General features: G+C 43.5%; 3 protein-coding genes across 3 annotated transcripts; all 3 read left to right on the forward strand.

Annotated features, from left to right (window-relative positions):
• Nucleotides 1–10,050: 10,050 nt before the first annotated feature.
• LOC130105339 (olfactory receptor 51E2-like) lies at nt 10,051–11,055 on the forward strand. Its single transcript, XM_056271325.1, has one exon. It carries the CDS (start codon nt 10,051–10,053, stop codon nt 11,053–11,055), a length of 1,005 nt encoding a protein of 334 aa, XP_056127300.1.
• Nucleotides 11,056–17,393: 6,338 nt separating this feature from the next.
• On the forward strand, nt 17,394–18,404 carry LOC130105322 (olfactory receptor 1-like). The gene has a single exon (XM_056271308.1). The coding sequence runs from the start codon at nt 17,394–17,396 to the stop codon at nt 18,402–18,404; it is 1,011 nt and encodes a 336-aa protein (XP_056127283.1).
• Nucleotides 18,405–21,312: 2,908 nt separating this feature from the next.
• On the forward strand, nt 21,313–22,317 carry LOC130105340 (olfactory receptor 1M1-like). The gene has a single exon (XM_056271326.1). It carries the CDS (start codon nt 21,313–21,315, stop codon nt 22,315–22,317), a length of 1,005 nt encoding a protein of 334 aa, XP_056127301.1.
• The last annotated feature ends 2,692 nt before the right edge of the window (nt 22,318–25,009 follow it).

The following is a 25,009-nucleotide window of genomic DNA, read 5'->3' on the forward strand; positions in this document are numbered from 1 at the left end:
CTTGAAAGGGGATGTCTTGGTTACGTATGTAACCCTAGTTCCCTGAAGAGGGAACGAGACGCTGCGTCGCCCTGCCATACTCCCGGCATGCCCGTGATCGACTTGCTTAAGCTTATCAGAAGCTAGCGATGTTGTGATTCAGGGGTGCTTTATAGTTTCCTGGTCGATGACGTCACCCGCCTATGACGTTCCGTCTCGCCATTGGACTAATTCCATACTTGCTTCATGACGCAATCACGCATGGGCGTTTCGACGCAGCATCTCGTTCCCTCTTCAGGGAACTAGGGTTACATACTGTAACCCTACTGTAGCAGTCACATACTGTATGTCAAAATCCAGCTGTCAGTCACTGATTCCAAAAAGTGCACGTAGTAAAAGGTATGTCAGTGCAGTCAGGAGCATGAAATATTGTTGAAAAATAGTGATAGCATGCACTTTCAACAATTGCTATAAGAGAATTAATTTAACCAAAGACAATGGCCAAGTCCCCAACTAAAGGGAACACTACTCAACAACGTTTGTACATGCACCATATGAAAGAAAAATGCCAAACTGGTTTGTAATAAGTGAAAACATTTTTGGAGTCGTTTAATTATCCTCTGGTGAGATATTGATTTTATTTGCAGTTGATTTCATCTGAGGCTGTGTGGCTGTAAGTCAGTTGTAGTTGTGTTTCTGCTAATCTCTTCTGTTCTTTTCTCTTATCTTCAGTGATTCTGCTTGTTAACCTCAGGTGTATAATGCTTAATCATCACTTGTAGAGTCAATGTACTTTATATTTCACTAACTGCAACATTGCTTCGGTGTTACTTTTACTCTCCATAGATTTGGATCATATATGAAAATATATATTTGTTTTACTGTGTAAACATGTAACATGCTGTTGTATTACAAATTTATAAAATGTTACATCTATGTTCCAATACAATAGTGTATAAACTGAGAAAGTTCTGTACATTGTGTTTTGCATTTTACGGTTATGATGATGATATCAGCTGTTAAGCAGAGTTTCCAGCACAAGATTCCTGCCAGTCCTGTTCTCTCTATTGTAAGTTAAACGAGTCAGATTACTGAGACTCTCACACTTTGTCTTTAATAGCTCTTGGAGCCCCTGAGTCGTTGAATAGTTAGGCTGATTGGATTAGCATCTATGCATTTGAATGACACTGTTATGCTGATGAGATCAGGGCTGGGGAATTTCCGGTAACGAGCTGACTTCCGTACTTCATTTACATGCTTTGTTCAGAGTGTCTCCACCTCTATGTATATCCCTCCCCCTTGAAAGGTATATAAACTACAATGTACACAGCCTTAGTTAGACTTGATGACTGCAGCTACCGACAGCTCGTGTTCTCAATAAAGAATCCTGCTGAAGATACAACCAAGTCTCCTGGTCTTCGCTTATGAGTTCCCTTTTGAGGGAACTCTACACTGCGTCGAGAATCGACACTTAGGGGACGCTCCCTAAGCGTGCGCCTCTGAAGTATGAATGAAACTAATCCAATCCTGATTGGTGTTGCGTCGTGACGTAACATGTGACGGCATACCCGGAAGTATAAAAGTGACGCTGTCACAACACACACTAGCTTTCGCTCTTCAGCAAGCGCTCTGTGTTGAAACTGTCTGTATTATTTGGTGTTGTTTGTCTCAGTTTGATTCAGAAAATGGCCAGCGAACAATTTAAAGGATGTGTGCACCCCTGCCCTCGTTATATCACGGGTGGGGACACACATGCTTTATGTGTAAATTGTTTGGGAGCGCAGCATGCACGAGCAGCTCTTGAGGGAGCTACTTGTCCAGACTGTGAAGCACTTCCCATCAGAGTGCTGCGCTCCCGGCTGGCGTGCTTTGATGAGCACGGTCAGACTTGCGTTCCCCACGGTTCTGGTCCCGCGTCCGTTGAGGCGGCGCGGCGATTGAGATCGTGGGGTTCGCAGCGGGATCTTGCAGATGAGAATGAGACTGCTGAGGCACTTTCTCATTCTTCGTCTGAGGATCCCGTAGCCCCTGAGAGTGGTGCAGGAGCCCGCATCGCGGCTTCTCCTGCCCACGATCAGGTCCCAATGCTTGAGCTCTCTGCTTCCGAGGAAGTGGATGTGCTCAGCATTGATGCGGATGACCGTGATTTGGGCGCGCCAGTTCACGGCCAAGGTTATGAGGAGCTGGTAGAGGTTGTGACTCGTGCTGTGGCCAGACTTAACATCAGCTGGCCACATGATGAGCAAGGAACGCAAGTGAAAAGCAAACTTGATGAGCGTTTCCTGCAGCACAGGTCACAACCTCAGCGCCGGGGTTTGCCGTTTTTTCCCGATCTCCACAAAGAGATCTCGAGATCGTGGGATAAACCGCACTCGTCCCGTGTCTCCAATCCCAGTGTGGTGGATTACAGTAATGTTATGGGGGCACGGGACATGGGTTATGGCAGCGGTTCTCAAAGTGTGGGGCGCGCCCCACTGGTGGGGAATAGAGAGATGACAGGTGGGGCGCGCCAAACGGGAGGAAATTTTCCTTTTTATGCCTTTATATCTTTATCCAGACATCCCAAATGTCCCGGAAGTTCCGGGAGTCTCCCGCATATTGATAGCGGCTCCTTGACGCCCGCAAATGAGATCCAATCTCCCGGAATCTGGAGCAAGACCGCGCACTAGAGTAGAGAGTGACTGGGCGCGCGCGCGCGTGTGTGTGTGTGTGACTATTAATGCAGCGCGTGTGAGAGCAAACCGTCCTTATAGCTGTGTGTTGCCGCTTATTAGACCGATCACCCCCGGGGGTGACAACAAGTAACAGGAATTCCCCACCCCCAAAATAATGATTGACGTGACGTCGGCATATTAATTGTAGCGGAACAAACTTTTGCGCCCATAGAAATGTAGCCTATGTTTCGCGCCGATGGGTAGCCAGGCGCGCTGGAAGCTGTTTCATGCGTAAGTGGGGGCTGAGGGCTGGGTTGGAAAATATGTGATGTCATTGTGTTGTGGCTTACGACAAGACATGAAATTTCTCTGAACATTGAACATGATTTGAGAGTGGCAGTATCAAGCCTGCAACCCTGCTTTGAGAAATTGTGCAATGCAAAACAGGCTCATTGCAGTCACTAATGCAGGGATAAATAGACCTGTCTTGCCAAATGGATTTCTCTTCTTTTCTTTTTTTAACAGATTGCAAAGTGGCACTTTTATTTCTTTTCTATTTTTGAGGCACTTTTATTTTCTCTATTTTTGAATTTCATGCAAGTTATGACACAGATGCACTTCATTTTCTTTATTTTTGAACTTGCTGTTATTTGATGTAGATAGTTAGTTTGTATTTAGATACAACTTGTTACTATACTGATACTACTTGTTACTTCAATAAATTGGAACATTTTAAGCTTGTTACGTATTTCATTAGCATTGTGTCGGGGCGATGGGGGCAGTGGGGCTTGAAAATTCCCCCTTGTCCAAAGTGGGGAATGACCGAAAAAGTTTGAGAACCACTGGGTTATGGGAAGATGCCTAAAGTGGAGGAGGCTCTAGCGGGTTATCTTTCCCCTGAGTCGGCATCTTCCCTAAAAACCCCGGCGCTGCCTAGTAAGCCCTGCAGAGATACATCTGCATTAAAAGGCAGGGCTTACATGGCGGCTGGTTCATGTCTGCACTCTATGGCTATCTTGCAGGCATACCAGGCCGACCTCCTGAAAGATTTAGACGAGGGGGAGGGGCCAACTCCTGAAGATATTGCAGAGTTGAGGAAAGCCACAGATCTGTCTCTCTGGGCCACAAAAGAGACGGCCCGCGCCATTGGCCGCTCTATGGCAGCTATGGTGGCCACGGAGAGACATCTGTGGCTGAATCTATCTGGTATCAAGGAGAAGGATAGATCCTTTCTGCTGGATGCGCCGCTTTCGCCTTCTGGCCTGTTCGGCGACGCCGTTACATCGGTCGTCGACAGGTTTCAGGAGGCAAAGAAACAATCTGCGGCGTTCCAGCAGTACCTCCCCCGTAAGGCGAAGTCTAAATCGAGTAGGGTGGGGCCAAGAGATCAGCCCCAGCCATCATCCAGCTCCTCACACCGAGCAGAGCAGAGAGAGAGCGTTTCCTCTAGAGCCCCTCCTCCTGGAGCTTGGCAACAGAGGAAGCGCTCTCAGAAATCGAAGTCCTCCAGCCAGAGAGGCGACCTGAGGGACGTCATTCAGGCTAGGAGGGCTTCGGGGAAGAGGTCCTAACCAAAGTGGTAGGACCTCTGAGGGCTGTCCCCTCCGCTGCAGGGCAACCGAGGTTGTTCTCGTAGCGGAGCCCTCTAGGAAACGATGTATGTTGCCCGCCGTCAACGACGCTTCGGGCCGCATCTTTTTCCAGCGAAAATATTCTAACAAAGAAAAAGCATCAATTATGGTCACAAGAACCGTTTCGACTACAGCCTGCCGGTATTCCGCTTCAGGGAGTCGAGAAAGATGCTCGAAAAACACCAGAGGCCAGTCTCGAGAGGCTGGTACCCCTAGTAGATTTTGTAGAGGCATGGTATCATCTTCCCAACATATCTGCATGGGTCCTACATATAATAGAATCTGGGTACAGACTGCAGTTCACGCACTGCCCCCCCAAGTTCTCTGGGGTGGTGCAGACTACAGTGGTTCCAGAGCAGGCTCAGGTGATGGAACAAGAAGTACAGACTCTGCTGCTAAAGGAAGCCATAGAACGTGTTCATCCTTTAGACAGGGAGTCCGGGTTTTACAGCCTGTACTTTATAGTTCCAAAGAAGGATGGGGGGTTAAGGCCAATTCTAGATCTCAGGGTTTTGAACCGATCTCTGAGGAGGTTCAGGTTCAAAATGTTGACCATTCCTGCAATCGTGAGTCAGATCAGATCCGAGGACTGGTTTGTCACGATAGATCTAAAGGACGCCTATTTTCACATCTCCATCCTTCCATGTCACAGGAGATACCTGAGGTTTCGGGGGCGAAGCTTACCAATATCGGGTTCTTCCGTTCGGCCTAGCACTCTCTCCCCACACATTCACCAAATGTTTGGACGTAGCACTTGCTCCACTGAGACTTCAAGGCATTCGTATATTGAATTATCTCGACGACTGGCTCATTCTGGCTCAGTCTCGAGAAATGGCAGTTCGGCATCGAGATGTCGTCCTTGGCCACATTCAGAAATTGGGGTTGAGACTCCATACAAAGAAGAGTGTGCTAGAACCATCCCAGTGCACGATATTTTTGGGAGTCGTGTGGAACTCGATTACGATGCAGGCACGAATGTCTCCCGCTCGTATCGAGTCAATTCTGGCGATGGTATCCGGGTTAAAGCTAGGCCAGGCCATCACTGTAAAGCTATTTCAAAGAATGCTGGGCCTCATGGCAGCGGCATCCAACATCATTCCTTTGGGCCTTCTACACATGAGGCCCCTTCAGTGGTGGTTAAAAACCAAGGGGTTTTCTCCCAAGGGAAATCCGTTTCGTATAATCAGAGTAACGCGCAGATGCCTTCGTTCTCTACAAATATGGAAGAAACCTTGGTTCCTATCCCAAGAGCCAGTGTTGGGAGTGTCATGTCGCCGGAAAACTGTTTCGACAGATGCCTCCCTCACTGGCTGGGGCGCGGTCATGGACGGCCGCTTTGCCAGGGGTCTGTGGCAGGACCATCATCATTCTTGGCATATAAACTGCCTAGAGATGATGGCTGTGTTCAGGGCTTTGAGGAGCTTCCTCCCAGACATCAAAGGTTACCATGTCTTAGTACGATCAGACAATATGTCAGTGGTAGCCTATCTGAACCGACAAGGGGGACTCAGATCACGCCCTCTGTGCAGACTGGCGCATCAGATTATTCTTTGGTCCCAGGGGAAAATACTGTCTATCAGAGCAATGAATATTCCGGGGGTTCAGAATCAGGGAGCAGACATCCTGTCGAGGCAGGGGCTGAGGCCCGGGGAATGGAGACTTCATCCAGAGGTGGTGAAGTTAATATGGGAGAGGTTTGGACCGATGGAAGTGGATCTATTTGCGTCTCAAGAGACATCCCACTGTCCACTTTGGTTCTCCCTCTCACATCCAGCCCCACTGGGGTTGGATGCCATGGTACAGGCCTGGCCGAGGCTTCGCCTGTACACATTTCCCCCGATCGCTCTGCTCCCGGGAGTCCTGGAGAGGGTCCGTCAAGAGGGCATCAGTCTACTTCTGGTTGCCCCAATGTGGCCGACCCGAGTATGGTTTTCAGACATAATATCACTCCTGATAGCTCCGCCATGGCAGATTCCTCTGAGGGCTGTGGAAGCTGTGGGTCCGGCCTCTGAGGGGGTTCAGTACCTAAATGCTGGTCTATCAGCTGGAATGGTTGAAACCATACTTAGCTCTAGGGCTCCATCTACTAGGAGATTATATGGCCTCAAGTGGAACGTGTTTGTCACTTGGTGTAGAGAACATGAGTTAGATCCAGTAAACTGCCCGGTGGCTTCAGTTCTGGAATTTCTTCAAGATCGTTTCTCTGCGGGTCTCTCCCCTTCCACGCTTAAGGTGTACGTGGCTGCCATTGCGGCTTTCCACGCACCATTAAGTGATGGGCCTCTGGGGAGGCACCAGTTGGTCATTCGGTTTCTCCGCGGTACTTGGAGGATGAGGCCGGCCACCAGGTCCAGGGTTCCTGCCTGGGACCTGGCAATAGTTCTGGAAGGGTTATCCCTGGCCCCCTTCGAACCTCTACAGTCGGCTTCACCTAAGGATTTAACGCTAAAAATGTTTTTTCTCTTAGCTATTACCTCACTTAAGAGGGTGGGAGATCTCCAAGCCCTGGCAGTAACACCAGCTTGCTTGGAGTTTGCCCCTGGCAGAGTAAAAACTTTTTTGCACCCAAGTCCGGGCTACGTGCCTAAAGTTCCATCTAATATGGCTCGATCTACAGTCCTTCAGGCATTCCATCCTCCACCTCATGTGTCGGCAGAAGAAGAGAAGCTTCATTTGCTCTGCCCCGTCAGAGCTTTGAGCGTGTACCTTGAGAAGTCCTCTTCTTGGAGAAGGTCGGACCAATTATTAGTATGTTTTGGGTCAACTAAGAAGGGGCTCCCGGCATCCAAGCAAACTATTAGTAATTGGGTTGTTCAGGCTATTACTGAGGCTTACAAGGTGCGCGACTTGCCTTCACTTTTAGCCGTGAGGGCTCCTTCAACTAGAGGCATGGCTTCCTCTAGGGCCCTTCTTTCGGGGGTACCTCTACAGGAGATCTGTGAGGCAGCCGGTTGGGCTACTCCACATACTTTTATTAGGTTTTACATTCTCCACCTTCCTAGTACGCCTGGCGCACACGTGCTCAGTCCTTGCTGAGAGCCTAAACAGTTTCACTCCGGGACAGGCCACGGTCGTCCCAGGATTATATCTGCGGTGGACTCCTCCAGCACCATAAAAGAGATTTCCTCCGAGTGTAAGCATCCGATCCGAAGGATGAGAGTGGGTGTGAAGTGGCGAATACGACCTCTTCCTAATGGCTTGCCTTGAATGGTATGGATGAGCAGGTCTTGTGATAAGCGCCATTGACGGATGTTCAGTTTTTGAAGACAGAGGCTGGAGATGAAGTTCCCCGCGGAACCAGAGTCAACAAGGGCTTGCGCTGGGAGACAGACAGAAGGGGTCAGAATATGCACACTGGTACGAATCAAACGTTCTACCCTCGGAGCAAACTGGATGGCACTTACCGCTTGACGCGGTGGACGCACTGGGCATGAACTGATGAGGTGCTTGTCGGAGGCGCAGTAGAGACAAAGAGAATGTTGTACTCGACGCTGTCTCTCCACTGCGGATATATGTGTAGTATCCACTTCCATTGGTATGGGGGCTGGAGGAGTGACAGATGGAGTCGGAGGCGGAGAACTTACAGTGGGTTCGCTCAGGGTGCAGGCAGTGAGATGCTGAGAAATCCGAAGTGTTAGTTGGATCAAGTTTTCCAGCCCCATGCTGTCATCATATACAACCAGCTGATGGCGCATCCTCGAGTTTAAGCCATGACGGAAGGCAGAGATCAAAGCACTCTCATTCCAGCCGCAGGAAGCGGCGAGAGTGCGAAACTGCAGGGCATATGAACTTACAGATGAATTACCTTGACGAAGATTGAATAGCTGGTCATGAATAGACAGCTCGGACACAGCTTGCTCAAATACCTCTCTGAAGTGCTGTTTGAAGGAATTAAAAGACTTAATCACAGGTGAATTAGAATCCCACAATGACCTTGCCCAACGAAGCGCTGGACCGGACAGCAAGGAAATCAGAAACGCCACACGGGCTTCGTCAGTGCGGAACTGATGCTCATTCATAGTGATGTATAGCGATACTTGCAACAGAAACCCACTGCAGTTCTCCGCCTCTCCAGAGAAGGTCGCTGGCCGGGCCATGGGACTCACGGAGGCAGTGAACGAAGCAGCAGTTGATTGCGGAAGTGATGGTGGTGTATTGATCGCTGCATCTGCTGGTGGTAGACTGAGAGGAAGATCCTCCACAGGCTCTGGCTGATTCTGCACCATTTTACTGGTCTAGTCTACTGTCAGGGTTCACAGAGGAAACAGACTGGATGGTAAGTTATTGTCGTTTATTTGTGCAGAGGAATACTCAGTCGGAGATAACAGTTGAGGATCAAATGATATGGAAACATAGAACAGGCTTAGCTGAAATGGTAATGTCCTTTTCTCTCTTGCAGGTGGTTTAGAAGCAGTCACACTGGAGATGGATGAGACGGAAGGATCGGGAATCTGGTAAGTAGCAGGTGAGTGGAAGGAGAGTCTGTGAGTCATGTAACGACAAGACCAGACAAGTGACTGCAGTGAAGGTGAGTGCTTTATAGTGCATGTGGGTGATGGGACACAGGTGACGGTGATCAGTAATCAGGTGATTGTGAACGGGGGAGTGTCCGACTGGGTGATTGGGAATGAGTGGGCGGTGATGGCGATCGTGACGTGGATGGAATCCTGACAAATGTATTGTTGACTTCAGTGAATCATTAGCATGCATTTGTTTGAGTTCTGATGGCCAACAGACAATTTGTGACCAGTGACTTTTAGGTATCCAACTCTTTTACTGAAAGTGATCTCAGACAATGTAATGTGCTGGATGCATATGCTTCAGGAAATAAATCATTATATCAGAATTTGTTTATTTAGCATAAGTAATACAATCAGAAACTACAACAAACAAGTACATAAACCCATCACACAATTGCCATTTAACAGCATTCTGCATCTATAAACCCACACACTAAACAACACAATGAAATACCAGGCGACATGACAGTATTTTAGCGCTGCAATAACTAATCGATAAAAACAATAAAATATGTTTATGAAAATAATCAACAACAAATTTTATTAGGCCTATCAATTATCTAGGTGTGTAACATGCACAGAGAAAGTCCCTCAGTGATGTCACTGTGGAAAAAGTACACGACCCTAAGTGGTCAACAACAGGAGAAGTGTATTAAGCGCTTCAAAGGTGCCCATTAAGAAAATGTTTCCTGAGATGTACTGCAGTTTAATTAGCTCGAGAGATGCTCACATTAGAGGCAACTTCACTGACTGGACGAGCACGTTCAAACCAAGTGACAAGGAAAGTAGCGAAATAATGTTAACTTAAAAATTATTTTGATTAAATATTTGTTGTATATGCTTCCTAACCCCTCCCACACACAAATACATTGACACTTGAAAATAAAGGTATTTTCTAGACTGTGACAGTTCACATGCTTGCATTGATTTACTCTTACCCCTTCTTGCTCAAGTCTACAGGGAGAAGCGTTGCTCCATCAACCAAAGTCCCAAGATCAAGACAATGATCTATTATAAATATGTCTGATTACTGGTAGAATAATAACATTCTGGCAGCTTAGTAGAAGGTAGAGTATGACATGCTTCTTCTCTTTACTGCAACTGTTTTATTATTAGTTCAATATGAATCAAAGAACATCCAAATATTTTTGTTCATTAATGCACTGTGACTGGAAATTAAATCATTATTTGAATATTCTCTGTTTTTGTGTGCATTTTTATCACAGTTCTTCATCACAGGTCACAAAAATCCAGACAACAGCTGTCATGACCTCCATACAGTCAAACTCCTCTGCAAATGTCACCTTTGTTCGTCCAGCAACATTTTTCATCAAAGGCTTTTCTAATGTTCCACATGTGAAATACTACTATGTGTTCTTGTCTTTTGTGTATGCTGTGACTGTTTTAGGGAATTCATTTATCATGTGTATCATTTATTTGGCACGCAGACTTCACACAGCCAAATACATTGCTGTTTTTCATCTGGCCCTTTCTGATCTGTGTGGAAGCTCGGCTTTGATTCCAAAAGTTATTGACACATTTTTATTCGAGCACCAGGAGATTTCATATGAAGCGTGTTTGGCAAATATGTTTTTCGTGTATCATTTCATGAATCTGCAGTCTTTGACACTACTTGTCTTGGCTTATGACAGACTGGTTGCTATTTGTTTTCCTCTACGGTATCATGCTATTATTACCAAAACAGCCATGTTTCTGATCATAGGTGTTATTTGGATTTTTTCTGTGACATATTTTTCTGTACTTGTAGGTTTCGTGAATAGACTCTCTTTTTGCGGATCTAAAGTGATCGATAGTCATTTTTGTGATCAAGGCCTTATCTATAAATTAGCTTGTAATGATAATTCTATAAATTTAATGATGGGAAAAATTAGCTTTGGTCTCCTAATGTGCACACCACTGATACTGATAATTATTTCATATTTATGCATTGCTCTGGCTTTGCTTAAGATTGCTCATGGTGCTGAACGGATCAAAGCCATGAAAACCTGCACCTCACATCTCATGTTGGTGGCAATCGGTTATATCCCACTTATAAGCAATAATATTGCAGCCTTAACAACACCTATCGATCCAAACACCCGCATAATTAACAATTCCTTGAGACAGATAATACCATCTATGCTGAATCCCATCATATACACTCTAAAGACAGAGGAGGTCATGCAATCCATAAAAGAACTGTACAAACGAAGCATAGTGAATACAACTACAGAAAGAAACAAGAAATGTAGTAGGATAAATAAAAAGTAAGAATAGCAGATTTACTCTCACTGCATCAGCTGTGATCATTCAACAAATATTTCATATAACAAAATCAGTGAATTTTCCATATTTGATGTTCAGATTTTGTATTGTAAACAGGCCAATTCAGTATGTTTAAAACCTATAAAGCTGCTTTGTGATTCCTTTCTTTTTTCAAAACAATATAGAAATAATTTCAGTCAAGATTCTAAAAAGAAATGTTAGAGCATTATTCTCTCTAGAATGTAATGAATTTTATGTTAACAGTAAGTTAAAAGAAACATTTCCATTACATTTAATGATGTTTTATTAACAAAGTATGGGAGGAACACATTCAAATTGCCTATCCAGTCAATACGAGAGGAGGCCTATATTGTCACGATCTCCATTCACCAGTCCAGCCACCTCAGCACACTACGTTTCCCAGAATCCCTCCTGGCTCACACCTGCTGACACTCCACAATCACCACACCTGTCTGGGATTTACCCTCATCAGCACCTCTCTATAAAGCTAGCACCACACACACAGACCTTAGGCCTTTCTCAATCTGTGTTCTTGTCTGTACTTGTGTTCTTGTGAAACGTCATCTTTTGTGGCCCAAGTACTGTCCCAATACACAAGTTTGCATTTTGGCAAGAACAGTTTAAAAATCCCGGAAGTGTTCTTGACACGACCATTTTACCGAGGATGCATCGGTTGGTAACTTGTGTGAACTTGACGGCAGAAATATCCCAGCATTCATTTCGGCATTCGAGGAAGGAGAGGCAGGTCAATACAGTAATTCGGTTTTCTACAATTTTGTATGCTATTTCATTACTAAATTCACTTCTGAGAACATTTGATGCAAGAAATCAACTGTGTAGATTTCAAATATTGGCATTTTTACGAAAATTTATGGCGAATCGAAAATGTGCTCAAACGTTTTCGGAAGAGAGAATCTCCATAAGCGCCTGCGGGTGTTAAGTTAGCTAGCGAGCCAACCGGACAGTCTGCTCACAGACTCGTTTTACCCCACAGTCAAGAGACCATTGCAGCCTGGCTGTTATCGTCAATAATTCTCGTTATGTTTGGGTTCTGCAGACGGCTTCTGTGCGGGGTATTATTGCGCAATACCAGCAAGAACACATTGTCTCAAACTGTCAGCAGCGTTCTGTGTGCTTGTCACCTTGTGAGTTCATTCTTCCAAGAACAACTAGCAAGAGCGTTCTCCCCAAGAACACAAGTCCGTTCTTTGCATTCTTGGTTTTGAGAAACACCCCTTGTCTGGTCTTGTTGTTCCTAATCTGAACTACCTACTGCTGAGACACTTACCGCTGCAATCCACTCAGCTAATCTTTAGTCTTCTGCTATTCCCATCTGAAACCGACAAGAACTGTCATTCACCGCTGTCATCAGGCAACTTATCCTTTCACTCAGTTACTCACCTATTCATGTCACTTGTTCTCTGCATAGATATAGATAGATGCCAACTAGACTCTCCCCTGTGAAGGCCTCATCGACACGACAGCCATCATCGGCACTCAAGGTCAAGGTAACTTTATTGTCCCCGAGGGGCAATTATTTGTACAGACAGCAGATAAACACAAGGACAAAACACACAACAATACAGCAAAACATAAAATACCCACAGTCTCTGAAACACAATAATAAAGAAATACATTTAAAACTGTTCTGGCAAATTGTTTAGAATCGAAATAGAAGTCGGTATAAGAGAGTTTCTCAGTTTGGACCTGAATCTGCAGCCCGTTCTCATCCTTTGGCGTCATACATGTGACGCTTTGTACATTTCGTCGAAATCTTACGCACATGGCATCCTCTAGCATCAATATGAGACGCAGAACCCAAGGCGTCATACAGGTGACGCTCGTCTAAATCCGACGCACATGGCATCGTTTAGCGTCAATATGAGACGCAGATCCCAAGGCGTCATAACCGTACCCTACCCCAGACCTAAACCTACCCATAACAGTGCGTGTTATATTGACGCTAAAGGATGCCGTGTGCGTAAGATTTCGACGAAATGTCATATGGCGTCACCTATATGATGCCAAAGGATGAGAATGCGTTGGAATCTGGGCATGGAGTACCTACGGGCTGAGGGAAGTAGCTTAAACTGGCAGGACAAGGGATGGCTAGGGTCAGCTGCTATAGATTGGGCCTTCTTTGCCACTCTGTTGGAGTAGATGTGGGAGAGAGTCAAGTCAAGTCAAGTCATCTTCATTTATATAGCGCTTTTAACAATGAATTGTTTCAAAGCAGCTTTACAGAGATAAACATATAATTTAAGGTAACAGATTGTTTTGGCGTTATAGCGGTTCTTGAATAATGTTACTTCCAGCTAAAGTTAACTTTGATTGATTCACCTCCGTCGAAATGATCAGACTTTAAACGCGAACCTGTGATTAACGCTGACGGCGTTCACATGCTCATTCAGAATTCTATAGTTATGTGCTTTTTAAAATATGTGCGCAGGTTTGTAATTCATACAACCCAGCCTAAACAAACTACTTTTCTTGCCTATAAATTTTGATACAGAATTTTGTTTTATTTTATCACTTCGGGGTACGCGAGCCGGAATTCACAGCGCTTTATCTGTAGAGTGGGAAAGGGATCCTCCATAGGGAGAGGATAGTGGATACTTCAGCACTGCATTGTCATCGGGTCCAGGCGAATCTCCTTCGTCAGATCTGGACACGGCCTGGATCCGGCAGGCTGCGGGAAAACCTCGGGATAAACAAAGACACTAATATTAGCGTAGATGCCATTCTTCTTATGATGTAGCGAGTACATCAAGATTTAAGGGAAGTGTTCCCAGTTCCGGCTGACCTAATCTATGCAGCCTAACATTGAATTTATAGAAGTCTATAATGTATTATGTGTATGCTAGGTCAAAGATATGTGTTTTTAGTCTAGCTTTGAACTGACAGAGTGTGTCTGCTTCCCGGACAATGGTAGGAAGACTGTTCCAAAGTTTTGGTGCTAAATAGGAAAAGGATCTACCGCCAGCAGTCGATTTAGATAGGTATTATCAACTGGCCGGAATTTTGAGATCGCAATAGACGTGAAGGACTATAATGCGTTAAGAGCTCGCTCAAGTACTGCGGAGCTAAACCATTTAGTGCTTTGTAGGTAATCAACAATATTTTAAAATTTATACGATGTTTAATAGGGAGCCAATGCAGTGTTGACAGAACCGGGCTAATATGGTCATATTTCCTGGTTCTGGTAAGAACTCGAACTGCGGCGTTTTGAACTAGCTGTAGTTTGTTTATTAAGCGTGCAGGGCAACCACCCAGTAGAGCATTACAATAATCTAGCCTTGAGGTCATGAACGCATGGACTAATTGTTCCGCATTTCCCAATGAGAGCATATGGCGTAATTTAGATATATTTTTAAGATGGAAAAATGCAGTTTTACAGATACTAGACACGTGGCTTTCAAAAGAAAGGTTGGTATCAAATAGCACACCCAGGTTCCTAACCGACGACGAAGACTTGACAGAGCAGCCATTAAGTGTTAGACAGTATTCTGGGTTATTACGTGTGGAAGTTTTTTGTCCAATAATTAGAATCTCTGTCTTTTCAGAATTTAGTAGTAGGAAATTACTAGTCATCCAATTTTTTATATCAGCTATGCATTCCGTTAATTTTGTGAATTGGTAAGTTTCGTTGGGTTTTGAAGAAATATACAGCTGAGTATCATCGGCATAACAGTGAAAGCTAACTCCATGTTTCCTAATGATATCTCCTAATGGTAGCATGTACAGAGAGAGAGGGGAAGTTGATGCCTACAATCTTGCTACATGTCCCAACGATACTCTCTAGTCGTTTTTTGTTTTTTTTATGGACAGAGAACCAAAACAGAAGGTTAAAACAGACTCAATAAAACAAGAGTAAAACATTCTCATCAAAGTAGGGTCAATGTTAAAATTCATCAGTTTACGATAGAAATACATATGCTGCTGGGCTTTGGCACACAAACAGCATCAGTGTGTGATTCAAAGTTTGCTATCAATTATTGTGCCAACTTATATTCTTGTACTATCTCAACAGGTTGGCCATCAATGATAGAGAGGGGAAGAGGGGGGCACTGTTTCCTAAAATCAATAATTAATTCTTTAGTCTTGGAGACATTTATGTTTAAAAAAGAACGCTTACACCAATCCTTAAAATCCTTCACTATTGGTCCATGGTCAATCACACTTTCATTAAGAAGAGACACAATGACAGAGTCATCTGCAAATTTAAAAACCTGTCTTCCATCATATTGTGAACGGCATTCATTTGTGTATAAGACAGAGAAGGGGGTGAGGACACATCCTTGGGGGGAGCCAGTAGAAGATAGAAGATTGCCAGATAAAACGCCATTAACTTTAACCCTTTGGGATCTGGAGGTTAAAAAGTCAACTAACCAGGCTATAGCCCTGGGTTGATGTTGTGTTTCTTTAAAAGTCTATCTGCTAAAATGTGGGGTTGAATACAGTTAAAAGCTGATGAAAAATCAATAAATAGTAGTCGCACAAATTGCTTTGCCCCTTCCAAGTAATTAAAAACTGTGATGAGCAGGCTGTCCGTAGCATCCTCAACCCCCCCCCCTTCCTGCCCTGTAGGCAAATTGTAAGGGGTCAATTTGTGGCTGTGTTATTGCTAAAATCTCCTGTTTGATTTTTTTTTTTTTTCAAAAGCTTTCATGATGAGAGAAGTGAGGACCACTGGTCTAAAATCATTAAGTGATTTGGGTCCTTTGGTCTTAGGCACATGCAGGCACAATCACTGACTCTTTCCAGAGAGGAGGGACCCGGTGTGATTGAAGTGACTTATTGAATATAAAGGCAATTATGTCAGACAGTGGCTCTGCACAGCTTTTGAGGCGGCGGCCATCAATATTGTCTGAACCAGGGCTCTTCCCATCCTTCAACCCCCTAAGAATTTTGTGAACTCTGTCCTTATCAAAAGTGATAGCCACATTTTGTTCTGCCCATGGTTCCCTGAACGCGGACAATTCCTTGAAGTCATAAATATTGAAGCGATTGTAGAAAATTTCAGTGTGTATTTTACAAACTCAAAATCATTTTTTTGCTAGTACTTATTTATATTTAAATGTCTGAAACCTAAAATAAACACTGAATAGTTGTGATATATGACAGCACTGAGCGCGTCCGTCTCTGGCTCAGCGCCAGCCAACGCGCGAAAGCACGTTTGAATTTAGCAGTTGATCACGTGATGCACTGACCGTTCTAATCAGTGTGATCGTACACTCCAGGGACCAGCCAAGACTGATCACACCGGTGTGATCGTACGTGCGAAAGTGTTAAGACCCAGACACATGAGGCAACGATCGTGACTCTCAGCCGGAGCCAGGTAACGACCACACCCAGAAACACACGGGTGGAATGACATCTCGAAAAAGGCGCAGTGTCACACCCATGTAATGCTCTTTTAGGGAATTCACTCTCTCACTGGTGCTGAATCGCACAGGGGAAATGGCCACGGCACAGCAGCAGGAATAGTGCAGCCCAATGCTCTCACACTCTAGAACTTAACTTTTTTATTGACTTTTCAAGCATTATCATACTCACAATGGTATTGTTGTTCTGAGGATCAAGATGTGATTTCCAGCTGTACACGACTGTAAGCTGATACTGATAACTGGGACATCAGTTTTTTTTTCAGTGCACCTAATAGGCCAGTTCACACAGAACAGAAAAGTGCGCGAGACGTAAGAACAACGGTCAAAAATGTCTGTCTAGCATGTTTACATAGAAAAACAATGGAAAAGTTACGCAGTGGAATGGAAAAAGTGTTCTATGTATGAATGAATATTATCTATATTTACTCTTTACCAAAAAGTATAGTACCAGTCCCCAACGTCAAAAGAATAAAGTGCAACATTAACATTAAACATATCCTTAACTACAACAACAGCAACATTTTGAACACAGTACTTTTTAACCATGATACATTTTATTTGACTTCTATGATTTAAAATATGCGCCTTTATCCTCAAGTCTCTAGGGAGAAGGGTTGATCCAACAAATAAAGTCCCAAGAGCTCAAGAGAATGAACTAATATAAATTTGTCTGATGGCTGGTAGAATGAGATGCATGAGCCAAATTGAAGAAGGTAGAGTATAAACCTTGAGTTTCTTCTCTTTATTTCTAACCCTTTTAACAATAACTTCTTTCATTAATTCAATATGGTTATATTAAACAACATCTAAATATTGTATGCCTATTCATTAATGCGCTGTGACTGAAATGAAATCATTATTTGAATATTCTCTTTTATTGTGCGCATTTCTAGCAGTTCTTCATTACAGGTCACAAAAAGCCAGACAACAGCTGTCATGAGCTCCATACAGTCAAACTCCTCTGCAAATGTGACCTTTGTTCGTCCTGGAACATTTTTCATCAATGGCTTTTTTAATGTCCCACATGCAAAATACTACTATGTGTTCTTGTCTTTGCTGTATGTTGTGACTGTTTTAGGGAATTCATTTATCATGTGTATCATTTATTTGGCACGCAGACTTCACACAGCCAAATACATTAGTGTTTTCCATCTGGCCCTTTCTGATCTGTGTGGAAGCTCGGCTTTGATTCCAAAAGTAATTGACACATTTTTATTCGAGCACCAGGACATTTCATATGAAGCGTGTTTGGCATATATGTTTTTTGTGTATCATTTCATGAATCTGCAATCTTTGACACTACTTGTTTTGGCTTATGACAGACTGGTTGCTATTTGTTTTCCTCTACGGTATCATGCCATTGTAACTAAAACAGCCATGTTTCTGATCTTAGGCTTTATGTGGATTTTTTCTGTGACATTTTTTTCTGTACTTGTAGGTTCTGTGAACAGACTTTCTTTTTGTGGATCTAATGTGCTTGATAGTTATTTTTGTGACTATGGCCCTATCTATAGAATAGCCTGTAATGATAAGTCTGTAAATGTTTTGTTGGGTAAAATTTGCTATAGTCTCTTGATTTTTACACCACTGATTTTGATCTTCATCTCATATGTCTGCATTGCTCTAGTTTTGCTTAAGATTCCCCATGGCATTGACCGGATAAAATCCATAAAAACCTGCACTTCACATCTCATGTTGGTGGCAATTTTTTATATTCCAATTTTAAGCAATAATATTGCTTCTATAATTACACCTTTGCATCCAGACTCCCGGATAATTAACAATTCTCTTACTCAGACAATACCACCTATGCTGAATCCCATTATATACACTCTGAAGACAGAAGAGGTCATGCAATCCATAAAAGAAATGTACAAACGAAGCAAGGTGAACACAACGCAGGAAAGAAATATGAAATGGAGAACTTCTTGTGAGATTAAACTGTGATCATTCAACAAAAAATGGATTTTGTTTGTAGTTGTAATAGAAATTGTGTTGAAAACAGGCCAAAATTATTCAAAACCAAGTACAGATGCTTTGTGATTTCCTTTAATTAAAAAAAAGAAAAAAAAAGAAAAGAAAAAAGAAACAGCACCTTTGCATTTATTGATGTCAGGTTAACGGTAAGTCAAAAGAAAAGAACCCAATTAAATTTGCTTTAAATATAACACATGTTTTATAAATGCTGTATTCATGGAAATAATGAAAGTGACGTCTTGGGAATCATTTTGACCATGCTTCAATATTCGACGCTTTAGGCACCCTTTAGCGTCAGTTACATGACGCGATCCTAGGGCGTCATCTTACTGACGCTTTACCTTTAACGTCAGTTAGATGACGCTATCTAATCCTAACCCTACCCCAGACCTAAACCTACCCGCGTCATCTAACTGACGCTAAAGGTAAAGCGTCAGTTAGATGACGCCCTAGGATCGCGTCATATAACTGACGCTAAAGGGTGCCTAAAGCGTCGAATATTGAAGCATGGTCAAAATTGTCATTTTAGTGACGCCTTGGGACGAGAATGCGTTACAATAATTTATGCAGTCACTAATTCTCACCATTTTGTGCTATATGACATGTATGATCCCATACCATGTAATGCAGTCATGTGCTTCAGTGAACTAAACTAATTAAACATAATCCATAAATTAGACTTCCATTCTATTAAATAACACAGAGACATACCAGACCAGAGATAACAGTATGCAAAAAATGCAGAATACAGCACACTATATGACATATGACAGAATACAGAATGCAGAATACAGCACATACAGACCTCATGTAGCAATCCTTATGACGTATCTATCACCTAATGTATTTTTAAACAAAAATACTATGTTTTCTAAGATATACTAATTCTGTAAAAAAAAATATATAATAACATTTCTGAACCTAACACATGCAGTGTAAATGTGTTTTTTAGCTTTAATGTCTATTAATTATTGTTAATGGTGTGCTTGGTTACCTCAGCTTAGTTTTAACAGAGGTTTTCAGCCCAGAAGAACATAAAACGTTAAAGATCAAATAAAATAATAAATGTCACACACTCATCTTCGCATGTGAAGTAAGTGCTTTTCCACATTTAGTCTGAACTGTTCTGCACACTGTCAGTATCAGTAAAATTTCTATTAAAACGCTCTTTTTTTATGGTAATTTCAAATAGTTTCACACAAGCCATGCAGGGTCTAGTTCAGAACAACATGATTCAGCAAAAGTAACCGACCGTTAGGCCTGATGGTTGAAAACCACTACAAGTTTACTCAGACCTCAGTCAGACGCAAATTAAATTTAAAACACATAAGATGGTTGAAAACGGGACTGTGAGGGATAGACTTACAGTCTTTACAATGGCATGCACTGTATAAAGGTCCTAGATCATATCATTTTTACAACTCACAAATTTTAAAACTTTTATGGAGCTTTTGTCTACTAAAAGGTTTTTTTTTCGTAGAGACGTTTTGATCGGATTGTTCTTAAACAACAGTACCATCCATTAAACACACTGTATTCTATCCCTCACAGCCTCGTTTTCATTCCTGTCAAAAATTAAATAGGACGCTACCCTGATTAAGGTCTATGGGGTCATGTCTATGTTACGGACGTAGGCCAGTAAGAGCTGTGTGTGTAAACCTCAGTCCCCTGGCCTCAAGAGGCGTGCTAGTGGCTATACGGTCTTTAGTGTCCTTGTTAGCGCCTCCCTCACACGCTGGAGACCACGGTTCGATTCCCGCTCGGAACGGGTCAAGTAGGATCGGTTACACTTGTGCAGTGACCCAGATGGAAGTGAGGCTTAGTGGGGTGAGTGTAACGGACGTAGGCCAGTAAGATCTGTGTGTGTAAACATCACTCCCCTGGCCTCAAGAGGTGCTCTAGTGGCTGCAGTCTTTAGCGTCCTTGTTAGCGCGTCTCCCACGCTGGAGACCCTGGTTTGAATTCATCTATGAGGAAAAGCATCATTAGTAGCCGGTTATTAATGCCTCACAGAAATCCAAATATTTTTTATTGTTCCCCCCAATGATCAGGTTGTTTTTATAAAACCTACAATCATTCATTCTGTGCACATTTTCCATTGTTATGTTCAACAAACTAACCAAGGCTCGAATGTTTGTGTCAAAGAGGTATGTTATGTTATTACGCCTCCTGATGGTGACCTTTGCAAGTGTCGACCAGTTAAAACATGGGCTTTTTGTATGTATTTTTTTCTCACCCCATGTACTTTCTTAAGGAAGAATGGGAAACGAAAAACAAAATTTTTCAGAAAATACTTTCCACCCAGAATTTTAACATGCTTAGTAAATACTTATACATAGGGCTATGTAGGCTATCATACAAGTCAGAGGAAAATAATTTCATAAGTCATCTCTTTTTATGCCGTTTTACTGTAATTATTATTAGTTATTACTGTTACAATAAGTTTGTACAGTATCTATTTAGCAATAGATTCTTAATATTTAAGGTAAGTGTTTTATGTTATCGCATGCTTGTATCGATTTACTCCTGCCTCATTTTCCTCAAGTCAGTGGGGAGAAGGGTTGATCCATGAACTAAAGTCTCAAGTGCAAGAGAATGATCTACTATATATTCGACTGATGGCTGGTGAAATAGTGAGATGGTGGCACCAGGACAAGGTAGACTACGTGTTTCCTCTGTTGCGCTCTTCTATGGTTTTACTGCAAATTACACTTATTATTAGTTCAATATGAGTATGTTAAAGAATATTCAAGCATTTTCATTCAGAACTGCACTGTGACTAGAAATTAAATTAATACTTGAATATTCTCTGTTTTTGAGTGTATTTCTATAACAGTTCCTCGTCACAGGTGACACAAAAATCCAGACACCAGCTGTCATGACCTCCATGCAGTCAAACTTCTCTGCAAATGAGACCTTTGTTCGTCCTGCAACATTTTTCCTCAATGGCTTTTCTAATGTTCCACATGTGAAATACTACTATGTGTTCTTGTCTTTTGTGTATGCTGTGACTGTTTTAGGGAATTCATTTATCATGTGTATCATTTATTTGGCACGCAGACTTCACACAGCCAAATACATTGCTGTTTTTCATCTGGCCCTTTCTGATCTGTGTGGAAGCTCAACTTTGATTCCAAATATCATTGACACATTTTTGTTTGACCACCATGACGTTTCATATGAAGTTTGCTTCGTAAATATGTTTTTTGTATATCATTTCATGAATCTGCAGTCTTTGACCATACTTGTCTTGGCTTATGACAGACTGGTTGCTATTTGTTTTCCTCTACGGTATCATGCTATTGTTACCAAAACAGCCATGTTTCTGATCATAGGTGTTATTTGGATTTTGTCTGGGACATATTTTTCTGTACATGTGGGTTTGCTGAATAGACTCTCTATTTGTAGTTCTAATGTGGTTAATAGTTATTTCTGTGATTATGGCCCTATATGTAGACTAGCTTGTAATGATAATTCCTTAAATTTACTGATGGGAAAAATTTGCCTTGGTTTTCTGATTTGCCTGCCTCCAGTACTGATCCTCATTTCATATTTATGCATTGCTCTGGCTTTGCTTAAGATTGCTCATGGTGCTGACCGAATCAAAGCCATGAAAACCTGCACTTCACATCTCATATTGGTGGCAGTTTTTTATATCCCACTTTTAATCAATAACATTGCAGCTGCCACAACGCCTATCCATCCAAACTCCAGGTTAATTAACAATTCTTTGACGCAGACAATACCACCTATGCTGAATCCCATCATATACACTCTAAAGACAGAGGAGGTCATGCAATCCATAAAAGAACTATACAAACGAAGCAAGGTGAACACAACTCAGGAAAGAAATATGAAATTCAATTGGAGAAATCAAAAATGATTTAAAATGGTTTGTTTCTTATTATTATATTTAACTTATTTTACTGTTAAAATGCTTTCATTATCTGCTTGAATGAGACTTTGTCCTTCTGGATTTTGTATAAAATAGACATGCTAGTATGAAACAACCCTCTGTATTATTTTTTTTTTTCTTTGACTGTCAAACGTTTTTTTGAAACACTCCTGTCACTGTGAATTTATAATATTTTTCAATGTTTCTTTTTTCATAATTAGTCACTTATTCCCACCATGTGTAATGGCACATTAGCAGGTGTTTGTTGCTTTTGCGGGGTGAACTTATTTTCTTGAGAGTGGCCCAAGACTATATAATGCATGTGCTTCAGTGAACTTATGCCTTAAATGATTGTACATTAAAATAAAAAACAATTAGTCAGCTATATGGCACATGAATCCTTTATCTTCCATTCATTCGCAGTGTATAACACAAAAAAATACGCTGCATTAATATACAAACAAAACCATGGTTATTATTTTTGTATACATATATCATTAAATGCGAGAAAGATTCTTAATAAAAAGATCCCTTGGAATAATGGTAGGCTAACAATAACTGTAGCAACTGTGGCGATAAGGTTACCTTGGCAAATAAGCTTTGTTTTACACATATTACATAGCAACAGAAACATTGTGTAACGTACGGACAGAGGCGGTCGGATCCAAGTGCAGCACTTTATTATCACTTGAACATAAACGAGGCACACAAATACACAAGGGCAATCCAATAACTCGTGGTGTAAACAGGCATAGGTCGAGGCAGGCAGCACAGGTTCGCAAACAGTCCAGGATACAGGCAGAGGTCGAGAGTCCAGGGAAACACGGAGAAACAGAACAGGGAATAACGCTCAGAAATGCACGCTTACAGTGTAACAAGACTTCGCACAGGACACAGGCAAAACTCAGGCTTAAATCAGGAACACAATAACCAATAATGAAACACAGCTGAACATAATAAAACATAATGAGTCCATGAGGAAAACATAACACAATGAGAGAGTGCCCTCCAGTGGCTCTCGAGGGCACTACAGCTGCCGATCGTCACATAACCCCCCCTTTAAGGAGCGGCTTCCAGACGCTCCTTAGAGCTCTGGGGGGAGGTCAACGGGGGCTGGGATGGAGGGCCCGGCCCGTGGAGAGGCAGGAGGTCAGCCCCATGGAGAGACCTGGGGCCTGGAGACCTGAGCAGGGCAAGAGACCATGGGGGAGCACACTTGGAAGGCAACCAGGGTGGAACACACTTGACAGGAGACCAGGGTTGAACACACTTGGAAGGGCACCAGGACGGAGCAGACTCAGACGGAGACGAGGGCGGAGCAGACCGAGGCGAAGGACAGGGCGGAGCAGGATTAGGCGAAGGCCAGGATGGTAAAGCCCCTGCAGACGACCATGGCAGCGCAGCCCTCATGGTCTCTTCACCGGACCCTTGGCCCCCCCCCCAAAAAAAATACTTGGGGAAATCCACGGGTTCAGGAAAACCCTCCTGGAGCTTGAAGGGCGCAGGGGCGGGGCCGGCAGGGCGAGGCGCAGAGGCGGGGCCGGCAGGGGGAGGCGCAGAGGCGGGGCCGGCAGGGGGAGGCGCAGAGGTGGGGCCGGCAGGGCGAGGCGCAGAGGCGGGGCCGGCAGGGCGAGGAGTCTGGGAACACCCACCGGAGCCTGGCGAACCAAACAAGTCCTCCTTCTCCTCCTGCGACGGCGAGGCACTGGGCTTGATACACTGACTTGACTGGATTCACTCATTTGGCTCGACTCATTTGATTCACTCGACTTGGCACTTAATTCACTTGACACGGCACTTGATTCACTTGACACAGCACTTGATTCACTTGACACGGCACTTGATTCACTTGACACGGCACTTGATTCACTTGACACGACACTTGATTCACTTGACACGGCACTTGACTCACTTGACACGGCACTTGACTCACTTGACTCGGGACTTGACTCACTTGACTCGGGACTTGACTCACTTGACTCGGGACTTGACTCACTTGACTCGGGACTTGACTCACTTGACTCGGGACTTGACTCACTTGACTCGGGACTTGACTCACTTGACTCGGGACTTGACTCACTTGACTCAGGACTTGACTCACTTGACTCGGGACTTGACTCACTTGACTCGGGACTTGACTCACTTGACTCGGGGGCACTTGACTCACTTGACTCGGGGGCACTTGACTCACTTGACTCGGGGGCACTTGACTCACTTGACTCGGGGGCACTTGACTCACTTGACTCGGGGGCACTTGACTCACTTGACTCGGCGGCACTTGACTCACTTGATTCGGCAGCACTTGACTCACTTGATTCATTCGGCTCAGCACGTGACTCGGGACTTGATTCAGGGCTAGATTCACTTGACTTGGAACTTGACTCAGGGCTAGATTCACTTGACTCGGGATTCGATTCTTTCGAGTCGGCTGGCACGTGCTCAAACTCCAGTTCGGCCGGCGAAACCTCCGCTGTATCTGGATTGGCAAGTTCAACAAAACCAGTGCGGAATGAGTGAGAGAAATCAGCCGCAAACGAACCTCCCCGACGCAGGGATAAGAGCAGTTCCTCAGGATCTTCTCCTGCGGGGAGTTCAAAAGCCTCTCTGAATAGGGCGATAAATACCTCATAAGAAGGGAACGACATAAGAAGGGGGCGAGGCGCAGAGGCGGGGCCGGCAG

This window comes from Rhinichthys klamathensis, unplaced genomic scaffold, assembly GCF_029890125.1.
Source record: "Rhinichthys klamathensis goyatoka isolate OS25496 unplaced genomic scaffold, OSU_Roscu_1.1 h1tg000314l_1, whole genome shotgun sequence".
Taxonomy (NCBI): domain Eukaryota; kingdom Metazoa; phylum Chordata; class Actinopteri; order Cypriniformes; family Leuciscidae; genus Rhinichthys; species Rhinichthys klamathensis.

Excerpts from the sequence above, each read along its gene's own strand:
- LOC130105339 (XM_056271325.1), top strand. The coding sequence starts at position 10,051 with ATGACCTCCATACAGTCAAACTCCTCTGCAAATGTCACCTTTGTTCGT.
- LOC130105340 (XM_056271326.1), top strand. The coding sequence starts at position 21,313 with ATGACCTCCATGCAGTCAAACTTCTCTGCAAATGAGACCTTTGTTCGT.
- LOC130105322 (XM_056271308.1), top strand. The coding sequence starts at position 17,394 with ATGAGCTCCATACAGTCAAACTCCTCTGCAAATGTGACCTTTGTTCGT.